This window comes from Mus pahari, chromosome 9, assembly GCF_900095145.1.
Source record: "Mus pahari chromosome 9, PAHARI_EIJ_v1.1, whole genome shotgun sequence".
Lineage (NCBI taxonomy): Eukaryota > Metazoa > Chordata > Mammalia > Rodentia > Muridae > Mus > Mus pahari.
Window position 1 is genome coordinate 661,246 of NC_034598.1, and position 12,339 is coordinate 673,584.

General features: G+C 39.2%; 1 protein-coding gene across 3 annotated transcripts in view; it reads right to left on the bottom strand.

The window, feature by feature from the left end:
* Positions 1–461: 461 nt before the first annotated feature.
* Dse (dermatan sulfate epimerase) overlaps positions 462–12,339 on the bottom strand; it is a 58,762-nt gene continuing 46,884 nt past the window's right edge. For all 3 annotated transcript variants that reach the window (XM_021205322.1, XM_029542568.1, XM_029542569.1), the window contains 3 exons: positions 9,655–9,894; positions 4,934–5,141; positions 462–3,011 (listed from right to left, as the gene is read on the bottom strand). In XM_021205322.1, the coding sequence (XP_021060981.1) occupies positions 1,253–3,011; positions 4,934–5,141; positions 9,655–9,894 (2,207 nt within the window). In that variant the 3' untranslated portion in view covers positions 462–1,252. The remainder of the gene's footprint in view (positions 3,012–4,933; positions 5,142–9,654; positions 9,895–12,339) is intronic.

Genomic DNA, 12,339 nt, shown 5'->3' on the forward strand with positions numbered 1-12,339 from the left:
AGACTGCTATTATGCTTAGCTCCATAAATCAGTGAGCATGTCCTTATTCCACAAATGTATGCTCAATCCATTTCCATTTTCAAGGGAGAAATTTATCAGCCTCAGATACACTATATGTAAGATGATTTATGCTTTCAGTCCAAGTATAACATTTTCTTCTGCTCAAGCAGAAACTGTGGGCTGCATTTCCAGCATTCTCTGCTGCTGTTAGCCCCTGAGGACGTGATTGCACCTAATTACAGAAATGTTTTACTTAGGCTAAGCAGACTTTGGTTTCTGTGTTAACTGTTTGAAATATGCTTAGACAAGAAAAATATAAAGAGTGAAATTATGGTTTTCAAAAATCAAGTAAGTTTAATGAATGCATAGTAAAATGAAGTTCTCTTTTAGAAGATTCTGGAAAATATAAATGCACTTTGAATTTAATGAAACACAGAAGAAGCACACCAGGGCAGGAGAGATCATAATTATGATTGGTTTATTTAGCAAAATAAACTTGAAGAAACTTTTCTAGTTAAAAACATCAGAATCACACCAAAACTTTAGTTCTATGTTCTTTGGTATTGAGTTTCAAGATATAAAATAGTTTATTTTGAAAACTTTAGCCTTTGGGTCTATAAACATTTTACATAAAAGAGGAAGAGAACATGAAACTACCTGTTATTGTATTACTTATCGAAAAGCCACAAATACCATTCCTGCATTGACCAACATCATCAAAAAGATGTTCATTCTTATATGTTTTTCATTTTAAAATATTTCAGTTCCTTTATGATCTTCTGCTATTATTTTATCATGTTATTTGAAGTTTCCAGGTCTTATAATCAGAGTTCCCATTATTTATATTTTAACAGCCTGTATTGCTTGGAATTATGTGTTTCCATATGTTCCACAATACAGAATCTGGAAGCTTCTAACAGAATTAAATTAATGATATTAAAGTCAAATTCATTTTTTTCTTTATAGTAACAGAAAGATGATGTAAAAAACAGGCATTTTTGACTCTTCTAATAGAAACTGGTCAGCCAGACATTTCCAGAAACACAAGTTAACAGCCAAAGCTATTCTTACTCCTTAGGTACATCCTTTGTGTGTCCAGTTCAGAGCTTTCCATACTCCCACTTTTTGTGTGTGAAAACAACTTCTCTTAAATTTGCTCAAATACATCTGGGGGAGAAATTATAACAAATTAGGAAATATATGCATATATTTCATGACCTCTAGTGATCATGAGAGGCTCATGGCTTTGGCGCTAGCACTGAGATTGAGAACAGGAGGAATACAACCACAATAAGACACAGCTATCTATTAGGAGGACTGCATAAAGACACCTTTGGCCATGGAGACTCTGAGCCCTCTGGAAATAAGTCAGTTGCATTGCCAACATGACAAAGAAGATGGCAATGTTCAGAATCAAGAAGAGTCTGGTATACGAGGCTGACAGTGAAGGTGCTTTGTTGTGACTTGTCACCATCCGCACCTGTCCAAAGCCACCTTTCATGGAACCCTCATTTTTATGCTTCTCATATGTGACATCAGCAAAATCCAAAAGGTCATTCATTTCTTCATCTTCATCTATGGGCTGTTCTTTCTGTGCTAAAATCTGAGCTTTCTGTCGAATCTTCTTCTCATTAACTTCAATCTGTGCAAAAATATCAGGGACTGTATCCACAAACTTGTAATGCTTACCCACCCTTCGGCTTTTCTTTGACTTGCCTCGCTGCTGCCGCTGTTGCTGGGATATAGCAAAAATCCTGTCAATGGCCTCCTCTGTCTGTCTCTTATCTGAAAACCTCAGTAGGCGCTCAGCAGTCTTCCTAAAGCTAGCTGTGTTCTGGACTCGGGATAGGATCTGCTTCTCGAGCAGCTGGAACACGGGCTTAAAATGCTGCAGATTCTGCTCCACAATAGCAGCATAATCTCTCACCTCCGGGACAGTGGTGCTTTTGATGGCTGAACTCTGGTCAAACAGAATTTTCTGATGATCTGCAATGACCTGTGCAAAAGCAGAATGTCCTGTGTTCTCACCTGTCCACAGGTAAGTTGCATAGGCATGTTCACTGGTAGCTATGAACACATCCAGCCGCTGAGGGTCTCCATGGATGCTGAAGCTCTGGACATCCACAGATGGCCCTATGAAGAGGTAAGCTGCCCTGGTGATGGGACTTCGAAGATGCATGGTGACATTCACATAATTTGTCCCATTGTAGGGATAACCCCGAGGATACATGACTGAGGCGAAGACTGCTTTTTCACTATAACCAGTATCATCCATCCAGTACATTTTATAGAGACCGTCTCGCTGCCGGATGAGAGCCCCATGAACCCCATCTACTACTGTCTCCTCAAAAGGGACATCCACATTGTGGAAGAAACTTGCTGCTGTCTCCAGCAGGCTCTCCTCTCTCAGGTGTATCTGGTCTACAAGAAGGAGAAGCTGTGGGTGGAGGAGGATGAGATTCCGTTGAATGTTCTTCAGGTTGAGCATGGGGTTATATGCTCCTACGCCTTCTCCTCGGATAAACACAACCCCGTCCTTTTCATCTGCTGCAATCACTCTCCCCTGGCAGCTGGCTGCCAGGTCATGCTTATACTTTGACCACTTTGATGAACAATCTTCTGTGACCTGACCCTCCCAGGGAGAAAAGCAGCTCTTTGACACAGCTGGAGAAAACATTAGAACATTGTTAAAGAAGGTGTACTTTGGCCCATAGAGGGCCTCAGTAATGAACGGCACACCATTGGGGGCAAAAGTGAAAGAGTTTTGGTCAGGATGCTCATGTCCTGCATTAAAATTTCTCCACCCTTTGATCCAGTCTTTATATTTGTTTCTATGGACAATGTCATATATTGCACGCCCCCCAAGTTTTCCTGACTTGAAGGAAAGGAATGACCTGTTGATTTCTGCAGGTAGTGCACTTCCATAAGTCACAACACCCCAGTCCTCAAAATAATGCAATGTTGGGGTACCAAAATCTGGAGGTGGAACTGGTTTCAAGCTGGCATCATACCTGAAGGGAATAAATTTTTAAAAATTAAATGGTTTCCTGATGAAAGTAAAAAGAACTCACTAGAACTAGGGTATCACATGGTAATATGGTTGCAATACACAATCTACAGATGCTACCCAGGGCAGGGCAGAATATCTGGGACATGTCACAAGACTCTCTCAGATCAGCATGCACCAGGCCGAGCACTGTGGACTTCATGGAAACATCTGTGTTACTGGGCTGAAGATGAAAACAATTTTTGCCGCTAACTTCTACTTAGATACTCTTTACAAGGCAACTTCAGAGTTGCCATCCAGATTGCTAGGGCTCTTAGATTTAAACATTTCATCACAATTCTAGTCAATAGGTTCCTACTCTAGAGAAGCCCATGTTAGGCTCTGGATCCGAACATCCAGCTGGAGTTGCACCAAAGAGCTGTTCTACAGGAGCTGAGGATCAGTCTGGAATTTGTTCCTATGTCAGACGTTTCCCCTCTAAAACTATTAAAACATGGTAGAACTTCACAGAGGAGACACAATGTACTGTGAATAGTATGCCAAAAAATATGAGTGGGTCAAATTGTAAGAAACAAACATTGGCACATTTAAAACTGTGGCCTGCTAAGCCCAGAACCAACGGTTTTGTTTTGTTTTAACTTGTGGTCAGAAATGGCTTATTTTTATTTATGCTCAATGTTCATTAATAGAATTTGATATTTAACACACAATGCTACAGCAGTGAAGAACACAGATGATTATTTTTGATAAGCGAGGACAACTGCCTTGAAAAGATCTCATGACTAAGAAGAGGAGGTAGACTGATCACTAGCTCATATTTTTCCTAGTGAGCCCATTACCCATAGTTTTTGGTTTTCTCCACTTACAGAGTCTCAGTGTCAGAAATCAGAAATCTTCTTTGTACCGAAGACTAGTATAGTAGTTGCTTAATTAATGTAACATAACAAATATACATAAAACTAAATGACCATCTTCTCAGCTTTTGATAGGTTTGAATATTCTCACAAAAGCACATTTCAAACTTCAGATGTAGCATTACTCTAACTCCTACAGCTAGCTCTTTAGAACTCTCTTCGTTGCTTATTTATGCATAAATGAAAATGCATTTGTGTAATTACTCGTATACCCTCTGCAAGAAGCAAAGGAATACTTACATATAATGCCTTAAATTCTTCTGTGAAAGAAGATTTCTTAAAGTTGTACAATGCTGGTTAAATGATAGACAGTTACTCTATAATATTTTTCTCCTTTTTAAACTCCAGGGAGAATGCATGTGGAAATAAAGTCAAGAAATTTCTGAAAATTCTAATTTGGGGGTTGAATACGATGTGAATTCAATCTTTTCAAAACTCAACAATTAACCGTCATTTTGACTTTAATTTACTTCATGCCAACATACTTGGCAATACTTAAAAATATGGGACCCAAGTTTCTTCTGGGCTTAAAAAATTACAACAAAAAGAATTACATGGTCTTTTTATTATCAAAGTGAACCTGTCAGATACTGTGAACATATTGAACAGCTGTGAAACTTGGGAAAGGTTATGCCTTTAGAGGATTATAATGCTCCATTTACCAAGACAAAATAAAATATTTTACCACTTTTTCAGGGCGGTGTGATCATCAGATTAATCCAGCCAAAACTGTGAGTCTTTTCTTTAAAGAAAATGATATAAAATCAAAACAAAGCAGGTTCATTTATGAAATAGTCCAAGCTTAGGATATCTCTAGTATAAGAAATGCAGATGGTAATTAGATCATCAACACTGTTTCTAACAGAGGTTTAGACATTGTTAAGAAGTGAATTAAAAGTGTATCTACTTAGGTGCTATAGAGAGAGGTTTTTGTTTGTTTTGTAGAAAAGTACAGTGCGTAGTATAAACCTGGGTACCAATTCATTGGAAAGGCAGCTCAACAATGTCATACCAGAGAAATTCTGTGTGTAGAGTGCACCAGCGCTGCCCTTTGGATGGGGTACCTGGACCTTCCACTACACGGTTCTTTCTGATTTGGTCAGCCAGCCAGTTTCCACTCCCATTACGCATGACAAATTTATCCAGGAACACTAATTGACTTTCTGGACCATAAAACCAGTTGTAATTTGAGTCTGCAATGGCTACAGTTCTCTGAAACCCTGTGGGCGAAAAAGTTTGAAAAGATTGAATTTAAAACTGTATATTACTAGAATAGTCCAAACAATGATCATCACACCTATTTTAAAATTACAATAAATAGTTTATCTTAGATAAAAGTAAACAAATCTGTGACATTCGTGGCCTGTGCCATACCGATTTACCATAATTGCCTTGAAAGCTGGTATCTGTTGTTGGTAATAGATGTGGCACACACTGGCCCCCTTCCTCACTCTCAATGCCCACACTATGAATGATTAAGCTCGTATCTAGGACAGACACCATGTTCTGCAGATGTAGCCCTGAAGCTGAAATGAGCACTAGGATTTTCTGCATCTCTACTTGAACTCTAGGCCAAGTTAAGGATGTAGGTTGCTCAGTCCCACAACACCCAGAGGAAGCTTAACTCTCAGGTGCTCTAACATGCCCAGGATTACAGGTGAGGAGGTTATAACATCTGCCCCAACACCTGGAGTAACTGACATCCCCAGGATCCAGGGATGCAGGACCTCCACCCCCACCCCCATCCAGCCAGTGGCACAGGTTCCTTCTGGTCTGAACCTGCTCTTCGAGCTGCTCTGCACCTATTCCTACAACACCTAGAGGGAGCCCAACTCCCAGGTGCCCAGGATCACAAGATCATAGAGGAAGCTCCACTCCCAAGAGATTGGACAAACTCAGGAGCACCCATTGTAACTGGGACGCCCACAGGAACCAGGGAAACACAAACCTCCGCCCAGCCAGAGGCACCGGATCCTTCCAGCTTGCACCTGTGCCCAGAGCAAACCCAGAACTCTGGCTCCCCACACACCCCTGCAACACCCAGAGAGAGTTTGACACCCAGGACCTCTGACACAACAGGATCTCAGGAGCTTGGTCACACCAGGATTTCGGGGTCCCAGAGGCAGCCTGATGCCCAGGAGCTCTGGCACACCCAGGATCTTAGGAGCCCAAAATCACAGGATCAGAGACACAGCTGAACTCTGAGGAGTTCTGACACAACTAGGATCACAGGAGGAAGGGACAGGCTCCAGTTAGAGAACAGTGAGGGCAAGTAGCACTAGAGATAACCAGATGGTGAGAGGCAAGCACAAGAATATAAACAACAGAAACCAAGGATACTTGGCATCATCAGAACCCAGTTCTCCCACTACAGCAAACCCTAGATAGCCCTATTTCACCAGAAAAGCAAGTCACTAAACCCAGACACTATTGCAGATGCCAAGGAGTGCTTGCTGACAGGAGCCTGATATAGCTATCTCCCTGAGAGGCTCTGCCAGAGCCTGACAAATACACAGGTGGATGCTCGCAGCCAATCACTAGACTGAGCATGGGGTCCCCAATGGAGGAGTTAGAGAAAGGACTGAATGAGTTGAAGGGGTTTGCAACCCCATAGCAAGAACAACAACATCAACCAACCAGACCCCCCAGAGCTCTCAGGGAGTTCACATGGAGGAACCCATGGCTCCAGCCACATATGTAGCGAGGTTGGCCTTTGTTAGGCATCAATGGGAGGAAAGGTCCTAGGTCCTGTGAAGGCTCAATGCCCCAGTGTAGGGGAATGCCAGGGCAGGGAGGTGGGAGTGGGTGGGTGGGNGGGAGAGCACCCTCATAGAAGCAGAGGAAGAGGGGGATGGGATAGGAGGTTTCTGGAGGGCAAACTGGGAAAGGGGATAACATTTGAAGTGTAAATAAAGAAAATATCCAATTTAAAAAAAAAAAAAAGAAAACTGTAGGGTGCTTCCGTTTGGCTTCCAATAGAGTAAAACTTAATTTGCTTATAAGGGTGAAGACAAAAACTGAATTCCCAGGAAAGCTTCTGATAATACATACTGCCGGAATTAAAGGAAGAAAAGAAATGCAAGAATCAGAGTCAGGTACCATTCCTGGAGTTAGGGAAGAAAACCAAAATCAAATTCAAATACCACAGAGCAGAAAGGAAGAAAACCCTGTACCAAACAAGAATAATCATTACTGTAATATCAGAGAGGGGTGTGTGTGTGGAGTGGTTGAGAATAAACTGAAAGAATTAAATAAAAATAGAATCTTTTCTAAAATGCTACCATGAACGTATTTATAGCTAGCAATTTGATTTCTAATGGCTGAATGAGCAATATTCTAGTATAATTATATTATAAAATACGGTATGTCACAACTCACACTACAAGTTTCTTTAAATAGGGGGACATATTCCTCTTTAAATCTTAAATTGTCCATTACAATGCCTAGCTTAGTAGAGATGTTCCTTAAGTTTGTTGCACTAATAAGCACAGTAGCTGAGTCCCCCTTAAAATGTACTCTGACTGTCTTTCCTAGCTAAAGAAATGAATGACCAAGAGAAGGCTTGTTGTTAGATCTCAGCTCAAATTACAAACATCGGGACCTCCTTTAGACAGTCTTTGATTATTAAGAAGAACTACATACTACACTTCTTTTTAAGTCTAAAAATAAGCATTTGAGTTCCCAGAGTAGGACTAAACTGACTCTTTAAATGGCTATTTGCTATGAAGTTTCACTTTTATCTTTGTGTGTGTGAACATGCACGTGCACTTGAGTACAAAAGGAAGTATGCCCATGGCATGGTGTTTGTGTGGACGTAGAGGATAATCTTAGATGTCAGGTCACTTTCCCTTTGTTTTAGATGGGATCTCTTGCTGTTAACCACTGTGGATTCCAGACTAGGTAGCCCACAACTTTCATTTCCCCAGACAAGTGTTGAAATAATAGATCCTGCTACTGAGTCTGCTTTGCATAGGTTCCAGAAATTCAATTCAAACTCAGGTTCCCATACCTGCATGACAAGCATTATACCTGAGCCAATTCTTGGCTGCTGCATTAATTTATGGATAACTAATCTAATAAGGGGAGAGCTTGTCTAGTCTATATACATATATACAGAGCATAAAGATTTAAATATTGGATTCTTTGTTGTATTCTAGAATCACTGCCTGTAGTTAATGGAGAAAGGGCTTATGAGGATCACAATTCCTGGTTACAACCTATTATTGTGGAAAAGTCAAGGCAGCAAGAACTCAAAGCAGTATGTCACATCTCATTCATAGTCAGAAGCAGAGAGCAGAGAATTGATGCATGTATACTAATGGTCAGCTACATTTCTCCATTCATGTAGTCCAGAAGCCCTTTCCTAGGGAATGGTGTCACCCCCCAGTGAGCAGATGATTTAATCATGACAATTACCACAGAGATGTTCACACATCATCCTAATCTAGATAATCCTTCTTTGAGACTCTTAGCGTTGTATCAAGCTGACAAAACTGTTATGGTTTAAATATGAAATGTCCACCATAGGCTCATGTGTTTGAACACCCAGTCCACAGCTGGTATCAGGGTTTGGAGAAGTTACGGAAATTTTAGGAGTCTTGCTGGAAGAAGTATGAAACTGGGAGACAGGCTTTGAGACTTTATAGCCAAGCTTCCTGTTCTCTCTTTCTCTGGTTCCTATATACAGACACAATGGGTTCAGCCAATTTCTCCCTCCTGTTGTCAAGTCATCCTATCCTGTTGCCTTGTCTTTTCTGTCATGATGGATTGATCTCTCTGGAATTACTATAAGCTAAAATACCTTCTTTTTTCCTAAGTAGCTTTTTGTCAGTGTATTTTATCATAGCAAAAGAAAGAAACTAGGACATCAGAATTATAAAAAAAATTGTATTTCCCAAGGGAAGAAAATCTACCCTGATGAAAATTTACTTCCTAAATTTTCTGATCTTAGTCTTGCTTTAGAAATAAGGGGAATTATAAAAGTGTCTTAGAAATGAGTAAGTTAGCAAATAATATAAATAATTATAAACATTTTTAGATATACAATGAGATAGGAGATTATCACTAAAGTTTCATAGCATTCTGTTTTGTTCTCTGTATTCTGTAACATATATTACAATATTTAATTATATATAGTGGTATTTTGTAGTTTTATTACTTTTTTCTTTATAGGATGTTAGGGATTGATTAAAACCAGGGTCTTATGTATAAACATGTTTAGCTAGCACTGAACTACACACTGGCTTACCAAAACACTCAAAGAAAACACTAAGCTTCAAGTAATATATATATATATATATATATATATATATATATATATATATATATATTCTATTATTTATTCCAAATCTGTACAGTTTGAATGAAACAGCTTAAAACCCAAATCTATAATAGTCTTAAGCACAGATCTCAGAAAAAGAAGGGAAGTGCAATCATTAATGCTTATATCTTGTTTAGGTTCATGAAAACAAGTTTATGGCTATCAAGTTTAAATACATAATGGAAGTGCTATGGCAAGAGAGAAATGATACTTGATCCATTATATTCCAAATAAAATACTGAAACAGCAAATCTTCATTTTGCTCCCAAAATTTTAATGTATTAAAATTTTCTTGGATGAAAAAGAAACATGCATCTCAGTATACAAGCCTCACCACCCTATCCCCAATCTCATTTCTTTGTCAACTCTAGCTCATATTCAGTCAGCAATGATGTTTTCCCTTTACACTATACCTGGCAAGATGGTCCTATACATAAAGGCAAAGTGTTGCTTAAGCCATGGATGGCCAAAGTGGTTGATGTCAAAATGCCTCTGAACAAGAAACATGTACTGGAACAGGGATCTAGTGGTATAGCTGCCGTATGCAACTCCTTCATAGAGAGAGCCATCTGTCACCTCTCGCAGCAAGACCAGAGACTTCTCCATGATGCTTAGAACTTGCTTGGTCCATAAGTAGGCCTCCTGAAGGTACCCTGAAAGATGAAAATAATGACTAACAGCTAAAACAGAACATGACTGAAAATATGTTTACATGTTTTACACAAAACTTTACAATGAACCTGAACAGAGTATATGATTACAAATCATACATTTTTTAATGCTCTTATTTGTCAACATGATAAATAACACCCTTTCCCACTTTGTCCATGATGTATAGGTTAAGAAGTTTTAAAACATTTACTATTAAATTATTAAATACTATTTGATATGTATATTAAATATTTACTATTGGATATTAAAATTAGTAAATATTAAGTATTTACTATGAAATATTAAGCATTACTAGCAAATAGGCCATTTACTAGTTAAATAAACCCTTCAGTGAGAACCAAGTAATTATTCAATTTTTAATAAACTAAACTCTCTCTTCTCTCTCTCTCTCTCTCTCTCTCACACACACACACACACACACACACACACACACACAGCGTCACAACTTGCATCGAAATTTGGTATATGCTTTCTTAAAAGTTCTTAAATATGGGATTTTTGTTTTTGTTTTGTTTTTTTTTTGTTTTCTGGGGTCTTTTTGTTTTTATTTATGTATTTATTTATTTTTTAAGATTTATTTATTTATTTATTATATGTAAGTACACTGTAGCTGTTTGCAGACACTCCAGAAGAGGGCATCAGATCTTGTTACGGATGGTTGTGAGCCACCATGTGGTTGCTGGGATTTGAACTCTGGACCTTCAGAAGAGCAGTCGGGTGCTCTTACCCACTAAGCCATCTCACCAGCCCTATTTATGTATTTATTTATGTATTTATTTATTTATTGGAAGGCCATCACTTATCCAAACTTCTGACATTATAATAACCCACAAAAATACTATAAATGCTAAGGATACTTTCCTTAGCCTGTCCCATCACAGGAGACAACTCTGATTCTTCTGTGCTTTCAGATTCCACAGAATGATCAGGTAGAAATTTAATATTGACACAAATCAACTAGGAAATCTAAGTTTGTCAAGGGCGAGCCTTGTGACTGTGAGTAGGTATTCCTTCACAGGATCAAATAGTTTAATTTTTCCACTGAAGATTATGTCCACAAAATCCTTAGATGGAGAAATGTGAGCTTTCCAGAACTCTCACACCTAAGTAACAGTAACTCCTCTTGTTACAGTCTATACAGTACTGAACAGAACCTTACTTAACCCTTTAAACAAGCTGTTTTATCCCTTATTGTTCCCACACTACAGAAAAGTTGGCTTATTCTAGGCCTTGGGTCCATGACTAAAAATGAACAGAATTCTAATCTGAACCTAAGGTTTGAAGCCCTGCTTGTTTTGGTGGCTCATTTTAGACACACACAGTGACAGGGAAAGGTTGAGCTTACTGCCTTCTAATATGGTAGAGACTGTTACTTATTCTATAAGCATGTGTGCCCTGCCTCTGCTGATCACATTACCACAGGACTGCTAGGCAATGGGCTAGCTTGCCAGGTCAGCAGTGACTCCAGTTCCCAGCACACACCAAGTCCCTCAGGCCCTAAGGATCATCCTGCCCTCACACTTTGTTGTTCAGAGGTGGCAAGTGTTGTCTGGTTCTTGCTATGACACAGCTCCAGCCTTTCCAGCAGTTCTCCTTACCTATAGTCACTTTTCTTTCTGTGTTCTCCATCTCCATCCAGAATGATGTGGCTGGAATCTACAGACTGGCTATCACTCCACTGATACCACACTACCTGATTTTCACTAGCTATCACTCCAGTGACTACCAACATACTCTGCAGACTGGAAAACCATCAGCATAATATTCAAGCTGTCAGCTGAAGCTTTCCTTCTGAGACTTGATTACAAGTGATGGCTGGCAGACACAACAGGGAGAAAGCTAGATATGGCAAGATCTTGCTGGATAATCAATAAAGTGTTAATTCTTTCACTTTTTTCTCCTTCTTTCTCCCTTTCTTCCTTTTTGGGACTTAGCACAAAGGCTTGCACATGCTAGAAAGACCCTACCATGAACCTACATTCCCAGCCATATAAAATGCTTACAGGCAATATAAGGCTTCAGTTATTCTCAATGTTCCAATGATATATTTAGTATTCTGATATTTAATATCTAATATTCCAAGGATATATTTAATATTCCAATGATATATTTAATATTCTAATACTAGGAAGACCCTACTACTAACCCACATTCCCAGCAAAGTAAAATGCTTATGGGGAAAAAAAAGCTTCAGTGACATGTGAACAAAAAGTAACGATGCAAACCACAAAAGCTGTTCCAACTCTGACCAGAACGATCTGGACTAGGTGTCCTGATAGATTGTGTGTGTGTGTGTGTGTGTGGGGGGGGGTTGAGGGGAGGCAGCTGTATTTGGTTCACCCACCTGCATGCTAGGAATATACCCTTTCAAATTTAAAACCTACTAAGCTTTTAAAAACTTCCAGTTTTTCTAGGTTGACAGCCTT